Source organism: Coregonus lavaretus (genome assembly GCF_964263955.1).
Source record: "Coregonus lavaretus genome assembly, contig: HAP1_SCAFFOLD_2750, whole genome shotgun sequence".
Lineage (NCBI taxonomy): Eukaryota > Metazoa > Chordata > Actinopteri > Salmoniformes > Salmonidae > Coregonus > Coregonus lavaretus.
The window spans coordinates 8,249-27,295 of record NW_028160666.1 but is presented as its reverse complement, the minus strand read 5'-3'; the positions used below and the strand labels follow the sequence as shown (position 1 = coordinate 27,295).

Here is a 19,047-nt window from a genome sequence, read left to right as displayed (position 1 = left end):
TTTTATCCTGCTTTATCAAACAACTTTATTTCACAATTTCATTCTCTCAAGATCTTTCCTTCCCTCAAAAAACACATTCAAATCAAATTCTCCACATTCTCCGCCACATTACCAGACAGACAGAACGTCACTGTGTAGAGAGGTGGAGAGGTAGTGGTCTGACCCCAGTGACCTCCACATGGCTAAGTGACAGGATGATGGGGGCCTTTGATGTTCCTCTCCTCTGGCTGGCCTGTGTTGTGGCTGAGGACTAGGGGCTGTAGGCTGGCGGTCTGACGGCTGCGGCTAGCCAGCACCTGAAAGGGTCTCTTTGTATGTTTTTAATAGGGGCTGATTCAGGGTGGACCCTGAGAGCACACATTGTGCCTCAAAGTCCCCACAAGCACTGCTGGACAAACCCAGGCCCGTTCTGAATCTACAGCCTGGCCAGGAGAGATGGCCAGATAAATTCCCCTGCAGTACACACGCAACTACACACGGCTTCCAGTGCCGATTGAGGGGAATGACTTCAACATGCATTGGATTCCCCAGACTGTTTGAAGTCACAGGGTCCTGTATGTGCACCATATAAGCAGAGAGAGAGAGAGCAGAGGAGGATAAAGGGACCATGGATATGGATGGAAGCCACTGCAGCATGGTGCCAAAGTCTGACTTCATAATACATGCTGAGCTACAAAGTGCCTGACAACGTACTGTGACTGTCAAAATGCTTTTCTATGAATCAGGAATGTCCAGGACTAGTTGTAATGCTATGCTGAATAGCTTCTACCCCCAAGCTATAAGACCGCTAAATAGTTAATTAAATAGTTAACCAATAGCTACCTGGAATATCTGCATACTGTATCTTTTGACTCATCACATACGCTGCTGCTGCTGTTTACTATCTGTCCCTTTATTCCTAGTTATATGTACATATCTAACTCAATTACCTCGTACCCCTGCACATCCACTTGGTACTGGTACCCCGTGTATATAGCCATGTTATCGTTACTCATTGTGGATTTATTCCTCATTATATTATTTTCCTTTTTCCTCTCTGCATTGTTGGGACGGGCCCGTAAGTAAGCATTTCACTGTTAGTCTACACCTGTTGTTAATGAAGCATTGTGACAAATACAATTTGATTTGATTTAATGCTATGACATGTCGTAATGCTATGACAATTCATAAATCTATGACAAGGCGTAATGCTATGACAAGGCGTAATGCTATGACAAGTCGTAATGCTATGACAAGGCGTAATGCTATGACAAGGCGTAATGCTATGACAAGGCGTAATGCTATGACAAGGCGTAATGCTATGACAAGGCGTAATGCTATGACAAGGCGTAATGCTATGACAAGGCGTAATGCTATGACAAGGCGTAATGCTATGACAAGGCGTAATGCTGCAACATTGGCATTCAAAAGCTACATATGAGAGGAAAGCCAAACAAATCTTTCTCAGGTGACTACTAGCCTACACTTTACATATGACACATCTCCTCCCTCAGCACCATACATGACCAAGGTAGATCATCTACACAAACAGTGACCTGAACATAACATTTAGTTATATTGTCTCTGTTGTCGTCTTGAAAGGCGGGTTCAAGTTTAGCTCCCATTAATTCTAACCACATTTCTCCCTCCGATTCATCTGGGGGAGCATCACAAATAGGACTGTCTTGGACAATTACCCCTGATAATCACATTTTGATGGTGTACTGATTAGGAATTATATTGTTTTCTGAAGCTATTTAGCAGTATAATTAATGAGGACTTGGGAGGGAGATCCGAGAGGTTGTTTTGAGTGCATAATGCTTTTTAAGTAAAACAAAAAAAAAGGTTTTATATTTAATCGAATAGAGTGAGAATGGTTTAAAAGGTTATGAGAGTTTATTTCATTTATCTCTAATAATAAACATGAATTAAGATCATAACTGTAATCCATCAAGAATTTCAAAACTCCCTCAAGTAGCACATATGCTGTATATTAAGTGTGAATATGATGTCACTTCGATCCAATTTACATAGGTCACAGTCTATGATTTTTTCTCCCTAACAACTTGAACCATTAACTTTGTCTATGATACTAAATGTAATAACATTGGCATTTAAAATCTGTTGGCAATTTCCTGTTTTTTTTTGTGAAACACTTCAATCTTTACGATAGCAACTCTACTTGATGTCAACTCAAACCATTAGAGCTGATAACAATCTTTGTGACAAAAAAGTTGTGAAAGATAACTTTGATTCTACACAACAAAAAAACATAAATCTGTGTCCGAACAGCTCTTACTTAATGTGGTTACAATCTCAGCGGTTGTAAATTACCTTCTATTGAGGACCTCGCTGGAGAAAAGGAAGGAGGAAGGGAAAGATGGAGCTATGGATGGATGGAGGAAAGCAAAGCCTGACTCGTTTGACCCCCAGACTGCACCAGCTGAATTTCAAACACGTCGGCAACAGCCAGGAAGTACAATTAAGTCTCCAATCAATCTCCAGCCCCAGGTATAAGTAACACACACACACACACCGCACACACCCCACATCACTTCAAGTAAAGCCAATGGGGGAAGGAAGCCAGATGTCTGAATGAGCTGAATGAGGTGTGTTTGACAAGCCATCAGAACATCCGGACCATTGATGGACCAAAACGGCCTTTTAGAGGTAGAACACCCTGTGTGGCGGTCTCCCCTGCGTCCTGTGTCTCACATTACTCATGTCTCAGCCGCTTTCAGATGGCCCGAACATTGACACACAGATTTTCAGCTTCCTGCCATTAAAGCCATGAAAACTTTCAACGCCGTCCAGACTTCAAATGGGACGCCATTTTTATCACCTGTCAATGTAAACTAGCAAGCGCTATTCCAGTTGTAGAACGGATACTAGTAAAATTAAACTAGTTCTCAGCGGTACCTCTAACAACGCTTCACGCACAACCAAGGATTTAGCAAAAGAACAACACACACACACACACACACACACACACACAGATCTTTAAACGCTCACACTGATCAGATTGCCTCAGAGTCCGACTTACCCCATGTTGCTGAATTTGGGTCCTTTGCGGTTCTTACAAACATCCTTTCTCCTAAACAACGCCACAAACACCGTGCACACTTCCCTAAGCTCCATTGGGACAAGCAGACGGACCAACCAGCCAGCCTGCTCTCAGCCCTCAGCCCTCAGAGTGTCACCGGCTGACCCAGACACAGATCAAAATGTAGGTCCGCTAAAATAGGCCAGTCAAGAATCATACAAGCCTGAGTGCTTTTCCCATCGAACAGACACAGCCAGCATGTTTGGTTGGTCGTCCGTTAGCTGGTCTCTGCTTTGGAATCATGAAGCACACACAACCCGCCGGCCAGTCTAAACCAGTCTTGCTTTCTATGAGGTGGCCCTGTGTCTGCCTTGTGGTGGGTTATTATCCAATCCCAATGCTGTCCCAGTCAGGACCATGGTCTGGTAAGGGAAGTCTGCGGTCCAAAGGGAGGGAGACATAAAGGGGGAGGGAGGGAGAGGGGGAGGAAAGGGGGAGGGAGGGAAACCCTTTCCCATATGTCTCATGTTAAGCCTGAGCCAGAGGAGGACAGCCCCTGCTGTGTCGACGCTAGGCTGTGGCTAGGCTACGACCAGGGATCAGGTCTGTGGCCACAGGGGGGAGGCCAGGATAGGGATCACCCAGCCTGGGATAAGTGTGAGGGATGAATGGGTGGATGGATGGACAGCAGACATGTGGAGCTTTACTAGCTGCCAGGGATTAGAGAGGCTTTAGGCTGAGTTGAAACCAACACTTTCTATTGCTATGTAAGTCACTGCTGTGTCGTCGTGTCAATACTGTACACAGACAGGCAGACAGACTGAAAGACAAACATAGGTATTTCTTAGGACACATATCACCATGCTAGAGAAAGAGTGAGACCGTGAGCTCATGGGTTGGATTGATCTACCTGGCTTCTGCAGCCTCTGGGCTCACTGGGGAAAAGCCCTGCTCCAAACTCTCACTCCATCAACACGGTATTAGGAGCTGAGCTCTCCCAAACCCCATTAACCAGGTTTGACAAAGGCACAATTTGAAAAGTCTTAAGCACGAGGGGTCACCATGACTTGATGGATAAATATTATTATCGCCTAATCTTCACCCGGCAGCAGTTCCTGGAAAACTCACCCAAACTATCTGACTCAGCATTGCAAAGTTCCATTTTTCTGGTTAACGACTCTTTTTCGCATTCCCACTAAATCTCTTCCACCTCTGTAAACGCATGTAATTGCCCGGCAGGCCGATAGATTAAGCTAAGCTACTTCTTTATCCTCTTTCAAATTTTTGTTTTGTGTTTTTCGACCAGAATGGGTAATTGTAATTGGGACTCTACCATGTCCTACCCTAGAGAGCGACCTGAACCCCTAATAAAGCCCTCAGGGCAAATGCTGTTGGGGTCTCTGCACTCGTTCTCTGACCAGGCGATACACATCCAGTTTTGTTTAAAGCGGAAAACGCTGTAAAAGCCACAAGGGCCCTTCATCCCAGTTAGCATGGGGGTAGCATTACAAAGTCCTTAAACCTTAGGACCACTGGCTCTTTCAAGTCAACTTTGACCCCTGACAATGAGACACGCATGACAGGGAGGCAGGGGGACGCCAAAGGGACGAGTGAGACAGTCAGAGGCCAGGCAGGCCAAGGCAGTCATGTCACTTTTTTACAGCCTCCTATTCTTCTGAGAGAGATAACGACTACCTCCTGGATGCTTCCACCATCTTTATTTCATTTGAGGGAAGTAACGTGTCACATAGGGTACAATTCTCACAAACATGCTACGTTTTGTGACCAAAAAGTCACTGCATACACATATGGATAAGGGAAGGCTTGAGTTAATTCCTCTTTAAGACACAATCCTCTTTCTCTCACTCCTCTATTCCCTCTTTTAGTTGAGGTTGGATTTCGAGCAAATCCATTATGTTTTTTCCACATGTACATCTCTGGCCATAGGAAGCAGTTAGCAGTGAGCTGGGAGCCAAGGGGCCCCATATGAGCAGAGGCCTCTAGCCCTCTGAGGCTCCCGGAGGAGCTGTGGTAGGGTTGTGTGTGTGTGTGTGTGCGTGAATGTTAGCATGTGTGGCCCACATGCACCACAGAACATCACTGATGTCCCCAGAGGAGATACTTAGGGAGGATGACAGGATGAATCCCATTACTCCACAGCACAGACAGGAGCACAGCTGTCCCGCAACTACTTCACCTCCCCCCAACCTCCCCCGGCCTGGATGCTCCTCTTGGGGCATGGAGAGGAAAAGGTGGGCTGTGGTCAGGTTCTCTCCCCTCTACACACAACCTATCCCAGCTGAAGTCCTTGTACAGGCTCTTGTATCAGCCTGAATGGACATTCCATCTCATAAGGATCTACTGTGCTTGGCATTGCTGCTATGTAAAGAACTACAGGGTCATTTAAAATTAGATCTGGCTCCCATGTTGAGTTCAAATACAGTACCAGTCAAAGGTTTGAACACATCTACTCATTCCAGGGTTTTTCTTAATTGTTACTATTTTCTACATTGTAGAATAATAGTGAAGACATCAAAACTATGAAATAACACATATGGAATCACGTAGTAACCAAAAAAGTGTTAAACAAAACAAAATATATTTTATATTTGAGATTCTTCAAAGAAGCCACCCTTTGCCTTGATGACAGCTTTGCACACTCTTGCCATTCTCTCAACCAGCTTCATGAGGTAGTCACCTGGAATGCATTTCAATTAACAGGTGTGCATTGTTAAAAGTTAATTTGTGGAATTTGTGGAATTTATATCCTTCTTAATGCGTTTGAGCCAATCAGTTGTGTTGTGACAAGGTAGGGGTGGTATACAGAAGATAGCCCTATTTGGTAAAAGACCAAGTCCATATTATTGCAAGAACAGTTTAAATAAACAAAGAGAAACGACAGTCCATCTCTGTTGCAGAGGATAAGTTCATTAGTTACCAGCCTCAGAAATTGCAGCCCAAATAAGTGCTTCACAGAGTTCAACTAACAGACACATCTCAACATCAACTGTTCAGAAGAGACTGTGTGAATCAGGCCTTCGTGGTTGAATTGCTGCAAATAAACCACTACTAAAGGACACCAATAAGAAGAAGAGACTTGCTTGGGCCAAGAAACACAAGCAATGGACATTAGACTGGTGGAAACGTATCCTTTGGTGTGGAGACCAAATTGGAGATTTGTGATTCCAACCGCCGTGTCTTTGTGAGACGCGGGTTGGGTGAACGGATTATCTCTGCATGTGTATTTCCCACCGTAAAGCATGGAGGAGGAGGTGTTATGGTGTGGGGGTGTTTTGCTGGTGACTCTGTTTGTGATTTATTTAGAATTTAACCAGCATGGCTACCACAGCATTCTGCAGCGATACGCCATCCCATCTGGTTTGGACTTAGTGGGACTATCATTTGTTTTTCAACAGGACATTGACCCAACACACCTCCAGGCTGTGTAAGGGCTATTTTACCAAGAAGAAGAGTGATGGAGTGCTGCATCAGATGACCTGGTCTCCACAATCACCCGACCTCAACCCAATTGAGATGGTTTGGGATGAGTTGGACAGCAGAGTGAAGGAAAAGCAGCCAACAAGTGCACAGCATATGTGGGAACTCCTTCAAGACTGTTGGAAAAGCATTCCAGGTGAAGCTGGTTGAGAGAATGCCAAAAGCGTGCAAAGCTGTCATCAAGGCAAAGGGTGGCTACTTTGAAGAATCTCAAATATAAAATATATTTTGATTTGTTTAACACTTTTTTGGTTACTACATGATTCCATATGTGTTATTTCATAGTTTGAGGTCTTCACTATTATTCTACAATATAGAAAATAGTAAAAAAATAAAGAGAAACCCTTGAATGAGTAGGTGTGTCCAAACTTTTGACTGGTACTGTATGTTCATACATGTGTACAGTGGTACCCAGAGACATATATTAAGAGATGTCGGACAGGTTTCAGAGCGGACGCCATGTTAGCGCCTTTATTCTCGACATTTTGATGAGGTAACGATAGGAGAGCGCCTCTGAAAATTCCCTATGAAATGACCCGCTGTAAACAAGCAGAACAGATCAGCGAATTGAACAGATGTTTTTATTTATCAGCATTCGGGATAATGTGTATCCAAGTCGGTACTGTGGACATCTTGATAGGTTTTGAAAGCTATCCGAAATCAACAGCACGAAGCAGAAGCGTCAATTATCACTTTAGCGACGGCTATAGAGGACAAAGTGGCGCCCTCGGAACATTCAGACAGAAACCTCATTGGCCCAACTCTTTAAATAAATGACTTTGGTAGTGGCTATTCAGGCATAAGTGTCTCTATGCGTTGACCATAAATGTCAGTCTATGTGCCTGATCATGTGTGGATAGGTGTTCATATTACGCCATAGACAGTTGCTGTGTGTTGGCTGCCTGCCTGCCTGTGTATGTAACTGCCTCAGACGGTGCCACTGCCACCAGATCCATACAGCTTCCATAAGGTCACTGCATATTCCATGTCACTGTGCCACAGGCAGTCTGCTGGTCTGCAGCCTACCAGTGGCAAGACAGGAAAGCCTTGATCATGTGTGAACCAACGGATGCCCTACTTTCACACAGGCTTGTAATCTGATCTCATTTAGTACGCCTGTAAAAGATCATCATAACCAGCATGTTTAATCCATAGCGGAAGTGAATTAGTGTGTGTGTGTGTGAGAATGTGAGTGCGTGTGAGTGATCTCCCCTCAAACTAACTAGACTGTCACCACTATACAGTAATGACAGACAGACTGTTACATCTGAATAACCTCTCCAAGTTGATCAGCCTCTGAAATTAAATTACATTTCAAAACTTCCCCTAATCCCCCTAAATAAACTCAATCATTCCAATTCCCTGACTACATTGGAACTCCTCTAACTCGGTTAATTGCGGCACAAGGGAGGGAGGGGAGAAATGTAAAATCATCAACAAACAAACCCTCTAGTAAAGTGGGTTGTTTAAATATAGAACTGACACTTATTATCAGGCTAACCGTCTCCCATCCCTCGCTAATGTGTCTGATGCTGTGAGTGGAACAGCAGTCTGATGGCTGTGAGTGGAACAGCAGTCTGATGGCTGTGAGTGGAACAGCAGTCTGATGGCTGTAAGTGGAACAGCAGTCTGATGGCTGTGAGTGGAACAGCAGTCTGATGGCTGTGAGTGGAACAGCAGTCTGATGGCTGTAAGTGGAACAGCAGTCTGATGGCTGTGAGTGGAACAGCAGTCAGATGGCTGTAAGTGGAACAGCAGTCTGAGGGCTGTAAGTGGAACAGCAGTCTGATGGCTGTGAGTGGAACAGCAGTCTGATGGCTGTGAGTGGAACAGCAGTCTGATGGCTGCGAGTGGAACAGCAAAGTCTGATGGCTGTAAGTGGAACAGCAGTCTGATGGCTGTGAGTGGAACAGCAGTCTGATGGCTGTGAGTGGAACAGCAGTCTGATGGCTGTGAGTGGAACAGCAGTCAGATGGCTGTAAGTGGAACAGCAGTCTGAGGGCTGTAAGTGGAACAGCAGTCTGATGGCTGTGAGTGGAACAGCAGTCTGATGGCTGTGAGTGGAACAGCAGTCTGATGGCTGCGAGTGGAACAGCAAAGTCTGATGGCTGTAAGTGGAACAGCAGTCTGATGGCTGTGAGTGGAACAGCAGAGTCTGATGGCTGTGAGTGGAACAGCAGAGTCTGATGGCTGTGAGTGGAACAGCAGTCTGTAGTCCCCTGTAGCTCAGTTGGTAGAGCATGGCGCTTGCAACGCCAGGGTTGTGGGTTCATTTCCCACGGGGGGCCAGTATGAAAATGTATGCACTCACTAACTGTAAGTCGCTCTGGATAAGAGCGTCTGCTAAATGACTAAAATGTGAGTGGAACAGCAGTCTGATGCTGTGATTGGAACAGCAGAGTCTGATGGCTGTGAGTGGAACAGCAGTCTGATGCTGTGAGTGGAACAGCAGTCTGATGGCTGTGTGTGGAACAGCAAAGTAGCTTCAAAGAATAGCAAATGCCACCAGATGTGCAGGATGTGAAACAGCGCCCCGATTCATCCAAATCAACTCCGCAGCTGCTCTGACCGTGGGGCCCTGTTTGAAATGAAACACTTTGGGGCTGGTATGGGTGTTAGATTAGCCTAAAAGGGCATTGATCTCTGAACATGAGTGCAATCACCGAGCTCATTGGGAACCAGGGGAATGTGTGTTTTAGCAAGCTAGCTGTGGCGGTGGGCCGGGTGATAACTCGCTGGTACACCTGTGGGCCGGAACACGCTAACATGCTAACGAGGTAAGCACATGACCATGGTCTGTAGTGTTTTTATAGCCTGACCCTATGTTCTCTCCTCTCCTCTCCTCCCTTCCCCTCTCTCAGACTGTGGTAATAGTGGGGGCCAGGCATGAAACCAAGCATGACTCTCCAAACAACATGTCTGGACTTGAACGTCCAACCACTCATTCCTGCCTGTTTACATCACCCCCCCCCCCCCCCCCCCCCCGTGCAGACAGAATACTCCACAGAGTTGTAAATCTAGACCTAGAGTCATCATCTGCTGTTGTTATTAATACTCACAAGCCTGCAGTCCATACATCTCCCATATCCTGACAAGGAAAAAAACTTGTGGAGACAAAGCTGATTCAAAGTCAAGAAGGAGAGCGTAGTTAAGTGTCTTGGAGTTAGCCCATTGATTAGCCAGCATATTATTGCAGGTGGCCATGACCTTATACACAAAATATAGGCTTTAGTATGCAGGTTTAACAGTTCTCCAGCATGCTACCGAGTTCTCCAGAGTTTTCAAACTTCTGTCTCCATAAAGGCAGACAAGTGTTGAAGACAAATAGAGACAGTGAGAAGCAAAGAGAGCCTGGATCTTTCATTACCTGAAAACTGCTTCCCTCATCTTCAGGCTAAACCCTAAGTGGAAGCCTTTGATGGGGGGCCCCAGTGGCCCCCGGGTCCCCCATGGTCCCTGCCTGTCCACAGGACATGCTGTCGACTGTAAGGAGGAGGGAGGGGTGGAGGAGGGCTAGACTGCTGGGGGTGATGTGGCTCAGGCTTGGCTCTCCTTACAATCCAGTCCGGTCAACTTCTACTAAAGTCCACACGCCACCTTCTTCCACCTCCATCTTCTCGCTACTTGTCTATGTCACTCTGCTCCTAACTAGACAAACGTCAGCCCTCGAGAAGTTGAGAGGGCTCCTGTTAGTTGGTTTCCCGTTGTCCTCTGTCCTCTCTCTGCAGTGTCTGGCCCCTGTGTGTGTAAATAACCTACAGGGTGGGCTGTGTGGGCTTCTACTAATCCTTGGGTTTTAATGACGAGCAAGCTGGAGCTAGCTCCCTGAGGGCTGACCCAAGTCAGGGGCCGACCATGTGACCTTCCTGCTGGAGTTTCCTCCCCTTTAATGCTCAGCTGGATAAGGGATGGGGGAGGGTGTGTGTGTGTGTGTGTGTGTGTGTTGGGGGGGGGGGGGGGGGGGGGGGTCGAGTGTGTGAGTGACCAGTCCCTTAAGGAATGCAGACCTGCTGATCTGAGGACAGACATGAATACAAAGGAAAACACAAAACTGGGAACCGAGACTATGACGTCTTTTTGTGTACAAAATGGAGAAGAAAGCCAGACGACCCACTACTGAATGATTGTTTCGATCAGGTTCTTGCCCTTACATTCACCTCCAGAAAAGAAAGCACCGAGGCACATCAGGAAGCACACACATATGCCCGCTGGGGCTAGTAAGAAGCTGTGCTTCCCTGGGGTTCGTCTGGCTCCACTCTTAGGCATTCTCTGATGTGTGTGTTTTCTCTATTCCCTGATCAGAGAGAAGGAAGGAGGGAGACAGCGAGGTGCTATGGATCTAACAAGGAGCTCATTAACATAACTCTCTCATATCATCACAGAACACCTTGGTCTTCCAAAACTGGAGATTGGAAAGCAACCTGGTTTCAGAGCATTTCGTATAAATCTGTACGTAAATATGAGACACTCCAGTTAGAATGATATGTTACGTTTCGTATGGTATGTATTAATTTGTGGATGTCCATCACTCATTTCGTATGATATGTCACGAATTACAATTCATATTATATATTATGAATTTGCAAAACGTACAATATGTTACGAATTTGCAAAACCTATGATATGTTACGAATTCTAACTAGGTGGCTAACGTTAGCTAGGCTAGGGGTTTGGGTTAGGGGTTAGGGTTAAGGTTAGGGTTAAGTTTAGGAGTTAGGTTTAGGGTTAAGGTTAGGGGAAGGGTTAGCTAACATGCTAAGTAGTTGCAAAGTAGCTAAAAAGTAGTAAGTAGTTGAAAAGTTGGTAATTAGATAAAATGCTAGTTGTCCGTGAGGATATTCAAACTCGCAACCTTTGGGTTGCTAGACGTTCGCATTATACGTCTATCTATCCACCCCGATCAACCACCCTACTTTTATTTTTGTCTTAAGTGACCATACCAAACGTAACATTTCATACTAATTTGAGTGTACCAGTTTTACATTTACTATGTTACGTCTAGTCTATGAGACCAGGCTGTGGAAAGACAAAACTAAAACAGACACTCTAATAACTTCACAAAATATGGTGTCCTGTTAAGGAAGTTCTACTGAAAAAATATGGTTTTGTTACATATAGCCACACATAACATATTAACGCAATTCCTTCCAGTTCTCTGCTGCCAATGACTGGAAGAAATTGCAAAAATCTCTGAAGCTGGAGACACTTATCTCCCTCACTAACTTTAAGCATCAGTTGTCAGAGCACCTTACCGATCACTGCACCTGTACACAGCCCATCTGAAATTAGCCCGCCCAACTACCTCATCCCTATATTGTTATTTATTTTGCTCATTTGTACCCCAGTATCTCTATTTGCACATCATCTCTTGCACATCATTCCAGTGTTAATACTAAATTGTAATTATTTTGCACTATAGCCTATTTTATTGCCTTACCTCCATAACTTGCTAAATTTGCACACTGTATATTAATTGTATTTCTGTTGTATTTTTGACTTTGTTTTGTTTTACCCCATATGTAACTCTGTGTTGTTGTTTTTATCGCACTGCTTTGCTTTATCTTGGCCAGGTCGCAGTTGTAAATGAGAACTTGTTCTCAACTGGTTTACCTGGTTAAATAAAGGTGAAATAAATAAATCAAAAAAAAAAAAATTATAAGCCCTATAAGACAGGCCCATAAAGGCTCATTATTCCTGCAGGCTATAAAAGTGTTACCAAAATGTTGATATGTGTTTGTGGTATTTTATCTTTATCCTATTTGGAGTGGTCATTAATAATATGTTTCATGACTGAAAGTTAGAGGTCCTACTCTAACCTTATTTCAATGCACTATCATCATTCATTGTCTTCATTAACGATACTCAAAGTAATTGTTGCCATGGGTCAAGTAGATTCCAGTCTATTTAAGGTTGTTTTCAGATACTGTATAGTCCTCTTTAAAATAACCGATCTTGGTCCACTTTAAAGTTAACTCTGGGGTCAAAAAAATGCCCTTGCCTTTGAATGAGGACTCAACTCTTTTGCCAATTCACATCACATATTTTGTGGCCTGAGTCCTCTTTGCATTCACATTGCTATGTTTAGAAAGGAACTAATATTTTTTCCCAACATTCACTCAAGGTTCTCTGGGTTTTTACGAAGTGCAGGACAAGCGATTCCATCCGAACGTGTTATCAGACAGCTAGATATACCTACTCACATTTTGGAAGCTAATAGACTGCATTTATTTAAAAGATGAGACATAATAATAATGATCAGAAGATAATATTACAGATGAAGAAGAATAACTGCATATTAAATAATGCTGTAATTGAAAATTGTACATCCAATGCCCCTTTAAGAGCTAGCATTGATTCACCAGATATGTTGTTGTCTTCCTACACTATTCAAGCCCCACAATCGAATAAACAGTTTACGAGGTGCTTAGCCTATAGATTACATATTGCAAACAAATAATCTGGACATCGTGTCAGTACGAAACTCCACACACATTTTCTTATGTCTGAGCATCGCTAATCAATATCCAAAAACAGCACGTTTTATCTGCGAACCTGCACGTCATCATCATCTCTCTTTCGTGGCACCAATGTGAGGGGCTATGTCAGAGGAAACGGTTTTGCAGTAGTCTAGTGTGTGGTACCAGAATAATGAGAAGTGAACCTGGGGAGCTTTGTGTTCACACTGCCCTAAAAAAGGTAACCGGCCAGCGGAATTCAAGCAAACCGAACTCAGACCACCTCCTTCGCTTCAGCGGCACTTTTGAGGGGTCTGAGTTCCTTTGGAGTGTTCACACTGCACATAAAAATTCTGCAAACCGCACTGAGTTCATAAAAATTGTCTCAAAGGGACCAAGTGTGAAAACACCCTAAGAGATTGGATGTCAACCTCCATAATTCCTGGATATTATCTATGAGGACACTTTCTGGAATGAGGCTATTCTCTTCTGATGCGAAATGAATGGTAGGCTATGTCTGCGTCCCAAATGGCACCGTATTCCCTATATAGTGCACTACTTTTGACCAGAGCCTATAGGGCTCTAGTCAAAAGTAATGCACTATGTAGGGAATAGGGTGCCATTTGGGACATAGATGATATGTTGCCTAGATGTCTGCAGGGCACATAGGTTATATCCTTGACAACCAAAGAAACAGGTACAATGGATGGTTATTTCACTGGAGAATCAGATTTGAGTGGGATTGCAAGTAATAATGCAGGTAACAATATAATAATGAAATAATGCCACTTTTGGATGGCACAATATGCTCACTCATCCTGAACTAAGCACTACACACAGTGTGTGTGTGTGTGTGTGTGTGTGTGTGTGTATCAGTGATTTAAGAGTGCAGAGCTGGCATTATCAAGTGGGTCAAAGGTTCAGGCTGAAGACAGTGTGGGCAGCCTGCTGACTGACTGGTTTTCTGGCTGGTAAGCTCTTAATTAAAGTGACCACACAGATGTCCCATCTGCCACTGGGACCACCATCACACATTACTGGCTCCCATCTAAACATGATAATCCAATGAGAGGCCAGGTACACAAACACACACACATGCAGGGATACACGCAAATCACACACATACACTCGCAGGGACACATGCACACACTTGCAATCATGCATATATGCACACACATGGACTCAATAAACACACAAGCACACACACACACACCCAAACCCATGCACACAGCCAGACACTCCAACATACAAAAACAAACATTATGAATTAAGTCTCTCTAAACCCGGTTAGCTCCTCTATGTATGTCACTGCAGGGAACCTTCATTTAATAGGCTCTGAAAGGTACAGAAACAAGAGCAATACAATGATAGAGAAACACATTTCTACCAATGCCTGTTGAAATAACGACCATCCACCACCACTGACAATGAGCAATACAGGGGGAATTACACCAGTTGAGCAATTCCAAGCACTTTATCTCCTATAGCATTCAGTGTGGTGGGAAGGTCTCTTATTGCTGAGCACTTTAAGGACATAATGGAATCTTCGTCTACATTGTTCTTACACAATCTAGGGGCCGAGTAGGCATGCAGTCATCCACAGGAGTCACAGCCAATAAGAACAATCTGTCTGGAGACAGGCAACCGCCCGGCGACGGAAGCATCTGTCACAAAGGGACTAGAGCAGGACCCAATCACAGATAAGCCTAATATATTTTTCCCCTACACACACACATGCACACCCAATCTCGCCCGCCTCACTTATTCGGCTACGGTACATCGGGCGTCGTTATGCTAGCGCTATCAGCTGATTCATCGGTCCACGCCGGTGATAGCCCAGAATATAAACAGATCTGAGATCAGTCTGGAGTCTGGATGATGTGACAAAAGACATAATAAGGCTATGGCTGGTTGAGTCAGACTCTGATTGGGGATCAGACTGATGGCAGACATAACAGAGGCAGTCACAGAGGCAGTCAGGGAAGGGTGATATGAATAGGGACAGAGACGGGAGACAGGCACTTATGTAAACATAATACGATGTCTCCCCCGCTCACTGACTTATATTAGATTTCTGTGTTGAATGATCTGTCCCTGATTCCTGAGGCATTATTCCATATGGGGGGAACAGCTAGCTACAATACAGATACACAATAGCACGTCTGAGCTGACTGTGTTGTCTGTGCTGACTGCAAAATCTAATCCAAACTGTACGCCCACATGGATAAATGAATTCTGCTACAGAATGAATATGTTGATGGATACACATATAGATATACGGTGACAGGATGCCACAGCCGAAGGCTGAACATTTAGAGTTGTGGGGCAAGGGAAAATGGGTATATTGACTTGTGGGCTGGAATGACAATGGAGGCATGCTGATTGTTTAACCAGTCCTACAGATTGTTACTAGTCCATTAAGGTTGACTGATTGATTGCTTCTGTGGACAGGTGTCTTTTATACAGGTAACAAGCTGAGATTAGGAGCACTCCCTTTAAGAGTGTGCTCCTAATCTCAGCTCGTTATCTGTATAAAAGACACCTGGGAGCCAGAAATCTTTCTGATTGAGAGGGGGTCAAATACTTATTTCCCTCATTAAAATGCAAATCAATTTATAACATTTTTGACATGCGTTTTTCAGGATTTTTTTGTTGTTATTCTGTCTCTCACTGTTCAAATAAACCTACCATTAAAATGATAGACTGATCATTTCTTTGTCAGTGGGCAAACGTACAAAATCAGCAGGGGATCAAATACTTTTTTCCCTCACTGTAGAATCATGCCGTGTAACCATTGGGTTATAAGTTAATGAACTTTTCATTGATGTGCATTGCAGTGTGCAGTGTTAGCCATCAAAGCTGTTGTGAATGCGGTTGAGTGAAGCTGGTGAGTTACCATAATAGCCACTACACTGTAACAAATCTGACATTCCTTGGAGCCATGGGTTCGAATCCCACTTCTGACACCATTGTTGCGATTCGGGGGGGGGGTGCTTGAACTCCGGTCGCCTTGACCAAGGGCAGTGACCGCAACCACTGGCCCAACAAGCCCGCTTGGGAGAGCAGTTTACAGTCTTAAGAACGTCAGATTTCTTACAATACTAATACAAAACTTAGAGAAGAAACACTAATACCATTGTTGGACTAATACCATAGTTGGATTTATACCATAGTTGGACTAACCCCATAGTTAAACACTAGAAGACAACAATGACTATGATGACCCACCACATTTAGAGGTCATTCTGCCCAACTAACTCCAGACAACTAACTGCAGTACAATGTCAGACTATTTTAATATGACAGATTTTCTCACCAAATTTAAAATGGGAAGATAAGCGCTCATTATAAAACTCCACGGGTTATTCTCGTAAGGCGGTGCATTGAATGACTATCTCCCAATTATGACATAAGTTCCGAGCTGAGTGGTGCTGAGTGGTGAATTATTTTACTTACTGTCACACCTCAATGAGCCTGTAGTAAGATGAAAATTACCTTTTAGTAAGGGGAAAATGACCTTATAGTAAGGGGAAAATGGACTCTCAAAGCGGTAGTCATTCTTCGCGGTCAGAGAACTGACAAAGACTTCATCCTTCCTTCATTTTAAATGTTTGAGAGATAAAAATGTGTCTTTCAATACAGTCAAGGTTGACTGATGAAGTGATACACCAAGAGACGGGTCTATATTCTCCAATTAAGTGGAGAAAGGTAAGAGAGATGCGATAAAGATTTCTCAACACAAAAGATTTAAAACAGAGATGGCTAATGAACCAAAAACAGAGTAATTTTTTGGTGTGTAAATGAAAATTGGCCCCTAGCTTGAAACCTGTGGCAAAGTCTGTTGGATCAAAGTCTTTGGCATTACTTCATTGGGTACGGCAGTGCACTCTGATGGTAGCATACACAGAATGTATCTAGGCCTATATAGGTTGTGTCTGACCTGTGTCATGTTACAGTGGTGGAGTAAGCTGGTGGAGCCTACTGGTCTGTTGTCATGGAAACGTTACCATGGTGCGTGGGACAGGCGGTGTGTGTGTGCATGTCTTTTTTATTTTGTATTCTTTTTTGGGGGGGGTGTTTAACCCCCCTTTTTCTCCCCAATTTTGTGATATCCAATTGATAGTTACAGTCTCGTCCCATTGCTGCAACTCCCGTACGGACACTGGAGAGGCGAAGGTCGAGAGTCGTGCGTCCTACGAAACACAACCCAAAGGAACCGCACTGCTTCTTGACACAGTGCCCGCTTAACCAGGAAGCCAGCCGCACCAATGTGTCGGAGGAAACACCGTACACCTGGCGACCGAGTCAGCGTGCACTGCGCCCGGCCCGCCACATGAGTCGCTAGTGCGCGATGGGACAAGGACATCCCTGCCAGCCAAACCCTCCCCTACCCTGGACGACGCTGGGCCAATTGCGCGCCGCCCCATGGGTCTCCCGGTCGCGGCCGGCTGCAACAGAACCTGGACTCGAACCAGGATCTTTAGTGGCACAGCTAGCACTGCGATGTGTGTGCATGTCAGTGTCAGTGTCAGTGTATGTGTGTGTGTCTGTGTGTGTGTGTGTGTTACCTGGAGAAGTGCTGCTGTAGCGAAACCATCTGCACTCGGCCCAGCTCCGACTCGTCCGTCACCTCCCGAAGCCGCTTCTCGCTGTCCAATCGCAAGCGTCGCTCTTCCTCTAGCACGTGAATCAGCTTTTGTCGCTGTGGGAAAAAGGACAGAGTCAGGTTAGCTGCTGAATGTCAACAAAACAGCTAAAGGTAAAAGGTGTTGTTCCCAGCCAACACAGGTAGAGAGAGAGAAAAGCCACCAGCAACATAGGCCAAAGCACAGTCTGTGACTATCTCCATGTCACAAATATCTATTTCATAATATCTATTTCATAATATCTATGTCATAATATCTATTTCATAATATCTATGTCATAATATCTATTTCATAATATCTATGTCATAATATCTATTTCATAACATCTATTTCAGCAGTGCATTTGTAATTTTACAGTTCAGGAGAACCATACCATGTTTCTAACTAGAGCTCCTAAAGCCATCCCAGTTGCCATGGCACAACATTGATACCCAGTGTAATGCAGCACCCTGCACTGTAATAAAAAAAGGATGTTGATTCAAATGTACAATTGTAAGGCAACCAGCTGCAATAGGATTGTGAGTTTGCTTTCAAATAAAATGAAGTTGAGCAATCTCACAATCCTATTGCAGCTGTGGTAATAAGTTACATATTGAACCCTGCTGACCTAACCCTGATACACTATCCTTGTCTCAATTGTATCAAGGCCTAAAAATCCTTCTTTAACCTGTCTCCTTCCCTTCATCTACACCTATTGAAGTGGATTTAACAAGTGACATCAATAAGGGATCATAGTTTCACCTGGATTCTCCTGGTCAGTCTATGTCATGGAAAGAGCAGGTGTTCTTAATGTATTGTACACTCAGTGTAAGTTAAAGCTTAAACCATGCTGCCAGAATCACAGTGGAAAACAACTGCACTAATGCTGGATTTGTCTTCACTAAACATGGTTTTAAAAGACTCCACTGCAGGCTCACTGCTGAAAGATGATGAACTTTAGCTATAGAGACTCTAAAAGCAGAAAAGCTTCTGAACATCCAATTCTTTTCTATGACCCTAATTGGAGCATGCACTGTGTCCTGAAGCCTCAGAAGTTACTCCAAATAAAAAAATGTCCTCGGTTCAGATTCTACACTTCAAAGGCTATGCGGCCTGCCTTCCTGTCTGACCATCTCAAGGAAGAAGTTTCAAGTCAAAGATAAAGTTGGGGTTCTGTGGTAAAGTTTCGAGGGGCCAAACACTGCATGCTTTACATCTGTACTTCCACAAGCTGGTTGAGTTTGGGATTTCACTTGAAGATACTGTAAAACTGAAGACATGCTATGGAGAAAGTTAGTGCACTAACTCTCCTATAATCTGTCTCCATATGGCGAAATCCACCAAGTTACAGTAAGCGACAGATGTAACCAGAGGCGCAACTTTGATTTTGGAAGTGGGGGGGATATAATTATTATTATTTTTAAAGATTATTCAGTCGGATAAACAA

The 19,047-nt window shown here is 44.1% G+C and overlaps 1 protein-coding gene across 1 annotated transcript in view; it reads right to left on the bottom strand.

Moving 5' to 3' along the window:
• LOC311121579 (nck-associated protein 5-like) overlaps positions 1-17,672 on the bottom strand; it is a 62,687-nt gene extending 45,015 nt beyond the window's left edge. Inside the window, exon 1 of the mRNA XM_084196040.1 lies at positions 17,544-17,672. Within this exon, the coding sequence (XP_084052166.1) occupies positions 17,544-17,572 (29 nt within the window). The 5' untranslated portion in view covers positions 17,573-17,672. The remainder of the gene's footprint in view (positions 1-17,543) is intronic.
• Positions 17,673-19,047: the final 1,375 nt, after the last annotated feature.